Below are 14,884 nucleotides of genomic sequence, written 5' to 3'. Positions count from 1 at the left end.
GCAAGGGCAGCTTTTTCTGCCCATAACCCCCACTTTCCTCAGCCTCATGACTAGACAAGGCAAGCTGTCTTGGGTGAGGGCGCGCAGGAAGCTGCGGGTAACCAAGCTCCAGGACGACAAGGGGGGAGAGGGGCTCAGCGATCCAAGGGCAGAGAAGACATGGAGAGGGTGCTCCCTCCCAGAGGCAAGGTTTTCCAATCTAGAGAGGCATCTGGGGTTGCCCAGGTCTACATAACTCCCCCACCCTGCTCAATTTAGGCAAAGAAGGGAGGGGCTAGAACAGAATGTACAGGGGATGTTAGCCGCAAAGGATTGGGAAGGCTTTTCCAGGAAGGAGATTTCTTTTCTTTTCTTCTTCTTTTTTTTTTTCTTTTCAGGATTTTATTCATTTGCGAGAAAGAGAGAGAGAGTCGAGTAGAGGGAGGGGCAGAGGGAGAAGCAGGCTGCCTGCTGGCAGGGAACCCAAGGTGGGACTCAATCCCAGGACCCTGAGATCCTGACCTGAGCCAAAGGCAGACGCTTAATAGACTGAGCCACCCAGGCGCCCCAGAAAGGATAGTTCTTTTTTTTTTTTTAAGATTTTATTTATTTATTTGACAGAGAGAGGGATCACAAGTAGGCAGAAAGGATAGTTCTTAAGTGTTTCCTTGTAGGGAATTTCCGACACAGGGCAGCAAGTGCCCCAAGGCAAGGCAGCAGGAGCGGATCTGATTCACTCGGAAGGGATCCAGGCCAGGGAGAACCAAATGCAAATGAATCCAATCATCAGACCCTGGGGGCAACTCACCGCTCAGCTGAGCCAAGCCCTGGCCAGAGTGATGTCTCAGTGAGCAAAGGGAAAAAAAGCCAAGTGAAGAAAACACTGGAAAGAATGGTAAGAGAGTTAGTAGTATCAAGTTTTAAAAAAAAGGAGGCCAACACTGCTCAAAGAGGCTTTTCCACGGGGGGGCGGGGGGGAGAATCTACCCACTCCTGGACAAAGTGGAATTCTAGAAGGACAGTGTCGGGCTTGGCAGCTTCCTTAATAGATTTTAATTAGCCCTTCCATGAAACCATCCTTGAACAGACCCGTGGGTCACACCACAAATCACCCACCGTATTTACAGAAAGAGCTGAGTTCTGCATGTTCCCTTCGCAAGGGCCGAGTCTGCCCTTGGTTCCTGTAACCCCAGCCAACCCCCGTGGAGGGTCTGTAACCAGCCAGCCCCGTGCAGCCAATGGATCCTGAAGAAAGAATGTGGGTGGATTCTTCAAGGAGAGCCACCAGGAGGGGAGAGCGGCTTCTGGCAGAGGAATGACGCACAGGTTCTGGTTTTGAAACCAAGTCATTCCCTAGGGCATAGAATTTGAGATAGGAAAGTGATATGATGTGAAAGATGGGTGCAGGGAAGGAGGCAGGAATCAGATAAGAGAAATATCCAGATACAGTTTGCGCGTTTGATCCTAAAGACAGTAGAAAACCATGGAAGGCTTTGAAACCAAATATCACTTTGCCCTGTTCCTGAGAAAGGTCTGGAAAGGACGAGAGCCAATGGGGGTCTAAAGGAGGCAGTGCGGGACGGATGGTGCAGGGAGGACTTGACCACATATAGGAAGCAGTTAAGACAACTGACTGACCAGAGAGAGAGCTGAGGTGGGGAGGAGGAGGACCCCAAAAGAAGGAAGAGATGAAGATGTGAGGTCCAACATTATTCTGGATGTTTCTGTGAGCACTTTTTGGGATGAGATTAACATTCAAATAGGTGAATATTAATCACCTATGGAGGAAAGCAGACTGTCCTCCATAATGTGGGTGGGCCTCATCTAAGCAGTAGAAGGCCTGAAGAGAACAAGACAGAATCCCCAAACAAGAGAGAATTCTCCACCCAACTGCCCTTGGACTTCATCTGCAACAAATGCCCACCAGGAAGATCAAAACAATGTAAACATTATCAATCTGATTCCTGAAAACAGAATCTCATATTACTGGGAATTTCCACTATTAATTCTAAATGGACGATCTTTGAAGTTCCCTGAGCAGTGCCTGGCACAGAGTTGGGTGCCCTATAAGTATCCCCTGAAGGAAAGTGTCACCATTTGTATTTTTCATTGGTGAATCTCCATTCATATTCTTTGCCCACTCTTCCACATAAAACATTTTGAGTTTTCCTTATTCTTTTGCAAGAACACTTTATACCTCATGAATATTCACGATACATGTACTGTATATGTTGAACTGTTTTCAGCTTTTTACCTTTAAACTTTGTTAAGGTGAGAAGGGTTTTTCTGCCTCGACACCACTGACATTTGGGGAAGGGTCATTTTTGTGTTGGGGCTATCCTATATGATGCAAGATGGTTACCCACATCCCTGGCCTTCTATCTCCTCTGACGCCAGTAGCTCCCCACCACCCCTGATGCTGAGACAAACTAGAAACATCTCCGAACATTGCCAGAACTTCCCTGGGGGCAAAATCTTCCCTGGTTGAGAACCACTGCCTTTTGGTTTTGGACTTCAACACTTAGAGTCTACTTCTTCTTCACAGTTTTTTTCAGTGACCTGCCGTATTTTTTTCTTGCCCTCTGTGGCTTAATTTTTTTTTTTTAAGATTTTATTTATTTGACAGACAGAGATCACAAGTAGGCAGAGAGGCAGGCAGAGAGAGAGGAGGGAGCAGACTCTCCGCTGAGCAGAGAGCCCGATGTGGGGCTCGATCCCAGGACCCTGGGATCATGACCCGAGCCGAAGGCAGAGGCTTTAACCACTGAGCCACCCAGGCGCCCCTGTGGCTTCATTTTTAATGTTGACGTCTTCCATCCATGTGGAATATACTTTGGCATCCGAAGGACAGTGAGAAGCCAGATAGGATGATCCCCTTGAACTTACCCTGAGGAAAGGCAGTGCCACCCTGTGAGCAATTCCTGATCTGTAGGACATTTAGTAATTTAATAACCCTTACCTCCAAAGTTACATGACACCCCACACAGTGAAAAGTTGCACCTGTCACCCAAGAGTTGGCACAGAGTTGGCCAAGCTGAGGTCAAGACATTTTGAGTCCCTCTCTTCCCATAGCTTCAGGATTCTGAGCTACAACTAAACCAGATGGCGCTCCAGACACATTGGGTGGGTGGGGCAACTGTTCTAGGAATGCATTTGCTGAGGGCTATTTTACCCTTCCCATAATTTATCCCAGCTTCCAGGAAACCACTTGATACTGGAATCTTCTAGAATATTCTGAGGCATCTTCCATTTTGGTAGGAAAAAACACCAGAGTGGGTACCTGACTTTGTGTCTCACTGCTAGGTGCCTTATAGTCATTTTTTAAAAATTAATTATCCTTTGCTTTTAAATTCCTGTTCAATTTCTATAGAATTTAATGAATATAGTGGGCTCCCTCTGGTGGTCACAGGAAAATCTCCAAATTTCAGCGGTCAGCATACAGTTAAACCCTTCGACCTTTACTTACAGGACAGGGTATATTTTGTAATTAGCAGATTCAGAGTAGCTGGACCGATGCCCTAAGGAAAGACCTCTAATTATCTTCTCCCATCCATCAGTGGGTCTGCTAATTGGCTCATGAAGCCACTCACTAACCAAAACCACCACGCTTACCATCTTCCCTTCCAAATCCCTCTTCAGGGATTTCCTGTCTCTGCTCGGGCATCGACCTCCCCTAGGCTCTTAGCCTCAGGCACCTCTGTCCCGTCCTGTGCTCATCCATCCTGTTTGTGAGTTCCGTCCCCCACGTGGGCCCGTGCCTCCTGCAGCTGCTCCCTGCCATCAACTCTCACGGCCCCCAGTCAAGCTCTCACGCCCTCTCCTCCACAGAAGTCACCCAGCAGATGTAGATCATCCTTCCACTGCGTGTCTGACACCATTCTAGGCGGCAGGGGACACGGCAGGGAACAAGACCAAGACCATCCCCACCCGGAGCACCCTCTCCAGGGACTTCTCTGAAGGAACCAAATCTGTCCCCGGTCCTCACTCTGAGCTGTTTCTGGGATCCTCTGAACGCTGAACTCTACTGCCATTCCCTCAGTCGTGTCTTCCCTTGGAATAAGACCCACATCCCTCTCTAACCAGGACCCACCCTGACCTCCCACTGCCGCCTTCCAACCAGAGAGCACCCCGCTGCCTCTGCTCCAAGTGGGGGGATTGTGGCATGCGCTCCCTGTCCCAGCTGGCTGAGATGCCAAACGTTCTTCCAAACACTGCCCAGCTATCTTCCCCCTGCCCAGGTCCTCCTGATCTGGGATGATCTCCTTTTTTTTTTTTTTTTCTCTTCTGCAAGACTTTTTTTCTCTCTCTTCCCATTCTTAGTACAGTAATGTTCTTGATTCAGCCCCGTGACCTCCAATGACAGGCTCCATCTGCCATGTCTCTCTCAATCTTTGTCAATATCGCCCAGGGAAAGCACAAAATGAGGGTAGGGAGAGATGAACGAAAGAAGGCACAAATATTTAGGCATAATGAAGCGGGCTCTGGAGACCTTCCTCCTGAGTATTCCCACCAAGAAACAAGCAAACAAGATCGGACACACAAATTAACTCCTTCAACTCTGTGCAGTCTGACACAGCAGGAGAATTGCCATCGAGCTACTGTTTTGTACCATAAATTCCAGCCACTGAGGCTTTAGCGGGTTTAAAAAAAAGTGTTATTTTTAAAATTCTCTGAATAAATAATTCAGAAAGGGGACTAATGATTCCTTCATGAAGCTCTCTGCTATGCCAACAAATAAACAGGCTGAACACATGTAACTTGTACTTCCGTTCCACTCAGTAACATTTGCCGTAAACTATCAAGGAGATCTATCAGGTTGGACATCAGGCTCTCCTCCATAAGGTTTCACTCCTCTGCTCAAATTCCCAAACACCCTCACAGAGCCACACATTTCTAACTCTGATTAATCTGCTTACTGGTGCACATCATTGGGAAACCACAGGCAGCATCTCTGGTATGTTATACAAGGGCACAGGGAAAAATAAAAGAGAGAGAGAAAAATATTGCCACTTTCCTGAAAAGTTCCTAACAAACTTCCAGGGCAAGGGGAAACCAGAGTGGAAACCGGTGTGAACCGGTGAAGAGCCCCAGGTTTTGTGTGCTTCCTTCTGGAAGCCCTTAGTGGTTAACAGGAGCTCACGGGTTACGCGTTTCCTGTTCCCTTCCGGTTCTCTCCCTCCTGGGCTCTGTCACCAGCTTTTTCACACCCATGTCCCCGCAGAACATGCCAATGCGGTGTGCCAAGCCTTTGTTCTTTCCCTCCAGAATATTCCCAGACAACCACTAACTTGGAATCTCCTCTCCCCATCTCTCCGGCAGCCCTGCCGGACATCAGCGAGAATCGAGAGGGTAACAGCTGCACGGGTGGGTCTGCATTAGCCTGGGCACGGTGGATCTGAGTTAATGGTAACCACAGCTCACTCTCAGGAAGCAGCAGAGGTCCTGTCCTAAACAACTTACATGCATTAAACTGATCCAATCCTTGGGACAATCCTATGATGTTGCTCCTACTGGAAACCCCATTTCACAGATGAGAAACTGAGGCAGCAGGAGGAGAAGGGGGTGAGTGTCCAAGGTCATGGAGCTGGTGAGTGACAGAATTTGAACTAGACAGTCAGCACCCAGAGTCCAAGTGCTTTGTCACTGGGCTGGGCAAAAGGTTTGACAAGTTCAACAGAAGGAAAGGACTGCCTTCTGTGCCCAGAGTGGAGACAAGCCTCTGGTCAAACCCAGACTCTGTCTACAGTCCCCAGCTGAGGGCCCCCCTAGACTGGGCTGACCAGCTGCCCTCCAAAGTGGTAAGCTCTTACTTATGACTTCCCAGCTGAATCTATTTTGTCTTTTTCTGGGAACAGGCACCCTGGGAATACTCCTTGGGGTCACTATCCTGCCCATTCTCAGCCCACATGGTTCTGGGGGGGGTCAATCCCCCCAACAAGGGGCTCCCCCGGATCCAAGAACAGACACATGACCCAGACGTTGCTGATCAATGCATCCCATACTCCAGGCACAGCAATTAACTCAGCAATCGGCATTAGCAGAGTTAATTCCTGCAAGGACCAATAACACCCCAGGACGTGCCAGATGGGACCACACCACAGAGTCACATCAAACCCACGGCTCTTCGGCTCCAAGATGCTGGGAGCCAGCCCCGACCCCTCCCTTAGGATGCTCCAGGGTCATGACAGGTCTTAGTCCAAAAGGGGGCCAGACTGTGCCTTCCTCTGCCACAGAACACCCTTAGAGGACTCCCAGCCCTTCCTGCAGTTCTAGAATTGCTGCTGTGAGGGCATGGGGCCTCCCCCAACAGACTGCGGGCTCCTGTCCATCCAGCCTGACACCTCCAGGCCCGGTCTGAAATATACAGGAACTACCTCCAAAACCCAGCAGCCCGAGACCAAAGCCACTAGCCATGTGTGGCGGCTGACATGAAAATTAAGGACTAATTCTAAAATTCAGTTCCTCACTGGCTCTGGCCGTATGTCAAGGGCTCAGCAGCCACAGGGTGCCAATAGTGGCCGCTGTATTTGCAGGATATGGCGAAAGTTCTTCTCTAGCACAGGGGCACGCTGGCCGAGCCCCTAGAAAGGTAAGCGGGAGAACTGGGGAGCACGGGGAAGGAGTATCCTTCTCTGCAGGTAATCTTTAGCAGTCCCTGCACTTTTTCAATCACGTCATATGCCACTTCCTACACAAAAATGACCACTTTGAAACTACGGAAGCTTTTTGAACTTCCGGCTCATTTTTCAATGTGTAAATACATAGGTCACACGGGAAAAGGGTGTTGGGTTACTCAAGGGACGTGCGTCTAAAGCCTGGAGCTGTCTGCAGAAGCAGTGCAGAAGGGTCTCCTTGGGCAGGTGAATGAGAACCAAAGGCATGGGGAACGGGGGCTCCTGATTTCGATCCTCCCCCTCCGCAAGCTCCAGGTCCTTGGGGTGATTCACATCCCAGCCCGCTCTAGTTTCCTGAACTGCCACAACCTACTGCCGCAAATGAGATGGCTTAAAATGACAGGGCACTGATTCGCTCACAGTTCTGAGGGCCAGAAGTCCAAAGTCAAGGTGCCACCAGGGCTGGTTCCCTTTGAACCCCCCTCCATACCCCCTGGCCGGCTTCCAGTGGCTATGGGCAAGGCTTGGTGTTCCTGGCCTTTAGGTGTGTCATTCCCAGTGCTCCCAAAGCCTTCTTCTCTGTGTGTGTCTGAGTCTCAAACCTCTCCCTTCTGTCTCCTAAGGACACTTGTCATTGGACTTAGGGCCCACACTCGATCCTGGATGACCTCATTCAACCCTCTACACCATTGTATAGATGACAAGAGGAGCAAGGCACAGGTCCCTCCCTTGTCCGAGGTCACAGGGCCATTTCAGGGCACAGCCCTGCCAGGCCTCCAACCCCTGGCTGGGCAGGGGGCGGGGGGAATGGGCAAGAGGCCTGGCCCCCTTCTTGGCTCCACAGCTCCCGCTGAGGGCCCGCTGCACAATGGGCAGCACACACAGGGTGTCTCCCTTCTCTGGCCACGCTTATCTGTTTTATCAGACCTCCTAGGATCTGACAAAAGATCACACAGTCTCCAGGCCGTGAGAAGGAACTGGGTGGGCATGGGGGGGCAGGGGGAAACTGGAAGTATCTCAAATCAGATGGGGCTCCAAGCTGCAGAGGGCGGTTTGCGGGTCCAGACTCCAAAAGTCTGCAGGGCAGATCAGAGCTGGGGGGAAAGGGAGTCCGTTTAGGCGTTCAGTGCTAGGAAAAAAGCTGGGACCCTCTTGGAGCCTCTCTTGGTGGTTCAGGATTCCCCCACCCACCCACCCAAGGGAAAGCAGGTCACAGGACTGTCTCCAGGTCATGGGCTTTGATCCAGACTCAAGTACAAATCTCAAAAAAGCCTACAGAGCCCACTCCCATATTGTTATCCATTTTCGATAAAGATCCCGAGAGTTAATAAACAACAAACCAAGATTTGGGTCCAACTAAGATTAACCCAGGAACTCTGTGCCCCTTCCCTGTGTCCCCACCTCCCAATCATCTGCATCTGGGATTTTCAAACTTCTGGTCAGCATCGCATAGCAGGAAACCCATTTCCATCACCATCCAGGTCACACACTCCAAATAAAATAGCTCAAGGAAAAACTTCACTCCGATACGTTTTGATTCCAGTCTACAGCCAATTCAAAATTTCAAAACACTGGCTGCAGCCCACGGAACTGATTTCATATCCTACAAACGCTTTGTGACTCCCAGTTTAAAAAATACTTCTCCACATAACTCACATGAATCGACATCCATACAGCACTCAGAAAGGGGGAGGGGGAGAAACAGAAAAGAAACACAACAGGAACCATCCCTGTTCTATCCAAAAACTCATCTGTGGGTCTAATTTGTTTTTCTCCCCACTGAATCAAACGTCTGACTTCCTGGTCTGCTAATGATGGCATTGCTTGTCAAGTCCTTTGTTCCTCCTGTTAAAATGTAGGAGGTCCTCTTAGAGACTAAGTCAAGCCAGCCCATAAAATCCTCTCCATGCTCATACTGCAAGGTCCACCTGTGCAGAAATCCCAGGGCATCTCCTAATATGGAGAAGTTCATTTTCAAGGAACCTCAGGTCTCGGCCAGCTGAAGTGAATGGGGGAAAAGCCAGACCCCATGGCTGGTGGATGGAGTGACAGCACAAGCCACTTCTAACAGTTTCTAAGGACCACCATCCTCATCAAACCAGGTCAGGTAACTTCTCCAGAATCCTTGACTGGTGAGCTGGTCAGAGAAGACAAAGGCAGAAAGATCCCCCCAGATGGTCCACGAGCCACAACCCAGGGCCAGCATCTGGACCTTGTGGGCTTGGCAGTTCTGAGCAGACAGGAGATAGGAGGCTGGACCTTGAAAGTCAGGGGCCCACAAAGATCAAACACCCACTTACCTGGTGGGCAGACACACGCGCTCGGTGCTTCCCGAACTGTCCGGTGCTTGGCCAGTCCCTCCAACTTCTGAATCAGAAAGGAAAGGGGGGTGCAAAAAAAAAAAAAAAAAACGAGCATGAGTTTGAGAGTGGACAGGGGCAAAAGTGGAAAAATCAGCAAACCTCACCGTATTGGAAAGATCAACATTGGGGTTGCACTGTTGGGCATATTTTCTTTACAAGGTGGTTAAGTGCTACAGCTAGTTTTAGTCCAAGATGAGAAACAAAAAGAAATGTGCAACGATCACTTGGGAGTCCCTGAAAAGGTGGCAGTTTCTGCTCTGTTACAGCAGTTTCATTTTTTTTTTTAATTTTTAATTTTTTCTTTTTTTCTTAATGATTTTATTTTATTATTTATTTGAGAAAGAGAGAGCATAAGTAGGGGGAAGGGCAGAGGCAGAGGGAGAAGCAGGCTCCCCGCTGAGCAAGGAGCCCAATGCGGGGGCTCAATCCTAGGACCCTGGGATCACGACCTGAGCTAAAGGCAGATGCTTAACCACTGAGCCACCCAGGCGTCCCTGTTATAGCATTTTCAAACTTGAATCCAGAAAAGTCAGAGTGACCATGTAGTCTCTGTGAAGAGGGGAGGGCTGAGCAGAGGGAGGCTGGGCCTTGGCACCTACCCTTGGTCCTTAGATGGGACCCAAACCCAGGACACCCCGGGCCCCCTTGCTGCATCCCTTGCAGCCCATGGGGCATCAGACCCCAGGCCCAGTCCTAATTCACCTGATGACATCTTCCTTCCTTCTTACCAGCAGGGATCCTTGGCCTAGAAAATTTGGCTCAGTCCACTGAACAAGAATCTCTATGCATGCCCAGCCCTGCGGTAGATTTGGGGGAAGGGAAAAGAATTACCCCAGAAATAGGATCAAACATCCCAGCTCCACTATTATGCTAACTTGCAGTCAAGCTGAGGCATAATCATCACCTGACAGGCCTGTCAGAGGAAACTCTTGGAGGCCCAGGTTACCGTCCCTACCTCACACACAGGGGACCAGCTTGGAAAAAAAAGAAATGAGTCCGTAAACCCAAAGCCAGGTTCAGAAGAGTGAAATGACGGGCCCATAATTCCCAAACAAGCAAAGGCTTGAGTCCTAACCAAAAATAAAAATAAAAATAAAGTATCAACTTTTCCCTAGGAAGCAAACAAAAAATCTCTCTCCTAAACAAAGGAAACCCCAAATGGGATAACTTGAATGACAAAATGTGATACTACCACCAGAAGGTTCAAACATAAAAATATAATCTTTCTCGGGGTGCCTCAGTGGCTCAGTGAGTGGGTTAAGGGTTTGACATATGGTTCTGGCCCAGGGTACGATCTCAGGGTCGTGAGATCGAGCCCCACATCAGGCTCTGGGCTCAACATAGTCTGCCTGAGAGTCTCCTCCCTCTGCTCCTCCCACTTGTGCCCACTCCCTTTCTATCCTTTTATCTCTCAAAATAAACTAATAAATATTTTTTTTAAATAAAATAAGTAAATAAAAATTTAAGATACCTTGAAGACGGTACAGCAAGCATATGAACTATTGTTTTTAACTTTTTTTAAAGTCGTCTCTGTGCCCCACCTGGGGCTCAAACTCGCAACCCTGAGATCAAGCATCACACCATCTACAGACTGAGCCAACCAGGCACCCACAAAGCTGTTATTTTTAAGATTTTTTTTTTTTAAATTTACTTATTTGACAGAGAGAGACAGCAAAAGAGGGAACACAGCAGACGCAGAGGGAGAAGCAGGCTCTCTGCTGAGCAAGAAGCCGACGTGGGACTTGATTCCATTTCGACCTGAGAAGGCAGACGCCTAAAGACTGAGCCACCCAGATGTCCCCCGAGCTGTTATTTTGCTTTAGAGGAGGTGAGAAGAGCACCCCCAGTTTTGAGCCCCCAAGCACCAAGCCTGGAATTTTCACAGGAGCTGGGGACTTCAGCCAAGCTGGGTCTGCCACTGGCTGAAACACAGGGGACCAGGAGCTCAGGCCACCTGACATGTACTTCCAGGTCCACCTCCAGTCCTACCATCCTCACCCTCATTTTACAGATGAGCCACAGAGGCTGGTACCCACCAGAGATGGGGTGAAGGCATACAGGTTTTGAGGGAACACGGGTCTGTGGTCATGCCCCCCCTACCCCAGCTGAATGGCAGAAATACCATGAATGGGGGGGGTGGGGTTGGGGGAGGTGTTTGGGGTGGGTAAGGGTATGCCTTTAGATGCACTAACTTGCCCATCTTCACCCATACCTTCTCAGCCCCCCAAGGCCTCAGCCTGCCCCAGAAATCAAAACCTGGATAGGACACTGGCTCCCAGGTCCCAGGTTCCAGGTCCCAGCTAGAGCCCTACCGGTTACTCCTGCTCTGCATGGACCCCCAAGCTCCAGAGGCTCCCAGAGCTGCCCTGGGCTCTCGCAAGCCGGGGGGGGGGGGGGGGGGGGGGGGGGGGGGGCGTGGCGGAGACAGAAAGGCTCCTCCAGCAGCAGCAGCCGCACACACCGAGCCTCCCAGCTGGGTGGGCCCAGTCGCCCACTAGCAACCCGTGCCTCTGAACTGGAGCGTGGAAGCTGCCGGCGGATGCAGACACTGGCCCGAGCGGGGTGCGGGGTCTCAGAGCTCACCCCCCACCCCACCCCCGCCGTATTTGCAGATACTATTACAGATTTCAAATTGCACGCGGCAAACCGATCCAGCCTTCGCGTTTCAGCGGGTCAATTTGTGCCAGACACTCACGTCTGTTTTTATCGTCACGAGACAGACTGGAAGCCGCACTCGCTTCCCGGTTGGAAATCGGAGCACTTCAGGCTAAACCCCAACTCGCCTTTAACAGCCCCCCACCTCTGCGCCGCTAGGCTGAAAGGGAGGGAGGCTTTATCAAATACTGATAGGATGCACAATTGCTTCCAAACTGCTCTTATCGTAAAATAAAAAACTAAACAGGAAACTGGGGGGCGGGGCGGTGCAGATAACCTTATTGTTAATGCTAGTAGGTGGGGTCCTGGCTTAATGGGATCGAGTTTTCGTTTGGTCATTGACTCTAACTCCGTCCCCACGTGTCCCTCTGGATTAGATGGTGAATCTGTAGTTTCCTCTGCAAGTCCCCCAAGCCCCCCCCACCCCCATCTTCCCTCTCCAGGCCCCTCACTTCTGTGGGTTTGAAATGCCACTGCTATGAACACAAGCTGAAATGTTTGAATTAGAAACCCAATCCCACAATCTTTATTTCCATGCTTCGCCTTTTCTTCTCTAATTCTAAGAAAATATTGTTCTGTGTCCAGGTTTGTAAAAATGATTTAAAGGCCTCAACTTTTTTTTTTCTTTCGTTTTTCTTTTCTTTTTTTTTTTTTGCATCCAATTATCTGGCAACACCCCTCCCATCTGGAAACAATATGGTCCTGGTTTTACATATGCAAACAAGTCCTGACTCCAAAAGTAAATAAAGGAGGAGTTTCAGAGAAAAGTCGCTGAGACTTGCTCCCTCCGCGGGTCCTCTCCTCCCCCCCAAAGGAGGACTCCAAGTTTCGGGGTGGGGGAGGGGCATCCGGCGCGAAGGGGAGGTCGTCGTTCTCAGAAAAGGTCAGTTACACTGTTGGATGATAAACATATTAAGGACCTGTGGGAGCACTAGTCTGGCACCCTCGGCCAGATGTTTGATCACAGCCTCGAACCGGTGCTTTTTGATGAAATATAGATTAATACACGTAGAAGGATGTCACGGTTTATTTCTGTAAAATGGTACAAATAAAGCCACAAAGACGTTCCTAGCCTCTTCGACAGAAGACTCCTGCCCTAGGGAAGAAATCTCAGGAAAATAAAAATCAGCAGGAGCAAAGAATGACACGCATGAAACTGCCCCCCCCACCCCACGGAACCAGTGGGAGTGGTTTAGATACTGAGGGCAACGGGCCTGGAAGAAACTGTCATATTTCGTGAAATGTCATTAGGAACACTGCGTTGCAAGAAAGGGGTGGGGGATGTTTATGATACCGTAAATAAAAAGTCTGTATCTGTGTAAAAATTCAGGCATGGGGAGGCAGCAGCTACCAAAACATGAATCCCCGTGGGTGTCCGGATTATGGTGATTTACATCTTTAGAAGTCCCTACAGTGCTGTCATACTATCTTCTCAGCTTAAAAAAAAAAAAAAAAAAAAAAAAAAGCGTGGAAGTGGAAGAAGAACCAAAATGACACCCTCAAGTCTCCCTGCCGAGATCAATCTGTGAATGACAGACAGATGATTCTAATACCACAAGTGTCAGAGGACCCTCTCTGCTCCAGCCCCCACAAGGAGGGGTCCCTACCCCCAGCAGCCCAAGAGGGCAGCCAGATCTGGCCTCTGATGTTCTTTTATTCATACCTCATCATGGAGATGGGGAGAATAACAAACACAAAGTATTATTACTGAGTTCCTCATTACTAACAATGGACTGGGCACTGTGCTAACAGCTGTTACCTCATTCAGACCTACCCATATGCCCCCTACCTCCAGAATGTGGGGATTGCTGTTATGCCCATTTACGGATGAGAACACTGAGACCACACAGGGGTTGGTAAGCATCAGGGTGGGACCTGCCTCCAGCTGTCAGTCAGCTCTGATCACAGAGTTGCTTACAAGCAAACTTCATACCTCAAAACAAATAAAAAGTTGCCATCTACCCCGGGGGCCAGACAGAACGAAAAGAACAGAAATCAGATCCGGGGCTGCTGAAGGTTGAGGAGCACCAAGTCTGAAGTACATGGAGACACAAGGAGTCGGTGAGGGGCTGATAGAACTGTTCTGTATGCCACGGAGGTGCTAGACACAGGACTCTGTGTATTTGTCAAAAACAGTAAGACTGGGGCAGCTGAGTGGCTCAGTCAGTTGGGCATCTGCCTTCAGCTCAGGTCGTGATCCCGGGGTCCTGGGATCGAGCCCCGCATCGGGCTCCCTGCTCAACGGGAAGTCTGCTTCTCCCTCTCTTGCTCCTCCTGCTCTCTCCCTCTCTCTCTCTCAAATAAAATATTTAAAAAATAAATAAATAAAACTGGAGATCACAAAGAGTGAACTTTTTTTTTTTTTAAAGATTTTATTTATTTATTTGAGAGAGAGAGTGAGAGAGAGCATGAGCGAGAAGAAGGTCAGAGAGCGAAGCAGACTCCCCATGGAGCTGGGAGCCTGATGTGGGACTCGATCCCGGGACTCCAGGATCACGCCCTGAGCTGAAGGCAGTCATCCAACCAACTGAGCCACCCAGGCGTCCCAACAAAGAGTGAACTTTAACAAATACACATTTTCTTTAAAAATCAACCGGGAGGGGGAGCACCTGGGTGGCTCAGTGGGTTAAAGCCTCTGCCTTTGGCTCAGGTCATGATCTCAGGGTCCTGGGGTCAAGCCCTGCATCATTGAGGGGAAAATCTCTGCTCAGCAGGGAGCCTGCTTCCCCCTCTCTCTCTGCCTGCCACTCAGCTTACTTGTGATCTCTGTCTGTCAAATAAATAAATAAATTCTTCAAAAAAAAAAAAAAAATCAACCAGGAGGTCGGAGAATCCCTGGATGAAACATGGGCTGTGAGGAATGAATGTAACTTTGTTAAGACTGCTGCCAAGTAGCGGCGAAAGACAGGCAGGCGACATAAGTAACTGGGGGAACAGTGTTTTGATGGAGAACTATCAGGCCTAACACAAAAAGAGCCCTACAGAGATGCTGTACCCTAGCAAGGAAAGCTGTTGCTCCCTTTCTCCCTGGGCAATGGGCATTAAGAGGGCAGTTCTGAAAGGTTGGCAATTTTGAAACTACTTTGTGTAGACATTAGGGTTGAATGAGTGATGAGAGCCGGGCTTCTCGTTGTCCAAGAAAGAAGTTATAAATACACAAAGGGGGAAAGACAGAATGATCTGTGTGGTGCTGGATGAGTCAGAGACGCCACTCCAAGGTCCCATCTAATGTGCACAGGAAGAGACATACAGAAATAATATGCATAGGTATGT

General features: G+C 49.4%; 1 protein-coding gene across 4 annotated transcripts in view; it reads right to left on the bottom strand.

Moving 5' to 3' along the window:
• COL23A1 (collagen type XXIII alpha 1 chain) overlaps positions 1-14,884 on the bottom strand; it is a 318,044-nt gene that overhangs the window by 285,052 nt on the left and 18,108 nt on the right. For all 4 annotated transcript variants that reach the window (XM_044262799.1, XM_044262818.1, XM_044262826.1 and 1 more), the window contains exon 2: positions 8,894-8,960. In XM_044262799.1, the coding sequence (XP_044118734.1) occupies positions 8,894-8,960 (67 nt within the window). The remainder of the gene's footprint in view (positions 1-8,893; positions 8,961-14,884) is intronic.

Source organism: Neovison vison, chromosome 1, assembly GCF_020171115.1.
Source record: "Neovison vison isolate M4711 chromosome 1, ASM_NN_V1, whole genome shotgun sequence".
Lineage (NCBI taxonomy): Eukaryota > Metazoa > Chordata > Mammalia > Carnivora > Mustelidae > Neogale > Neogale vison.
This window is presented reverse-complemented; position numbering and strand designations above follow the sequence as displayed.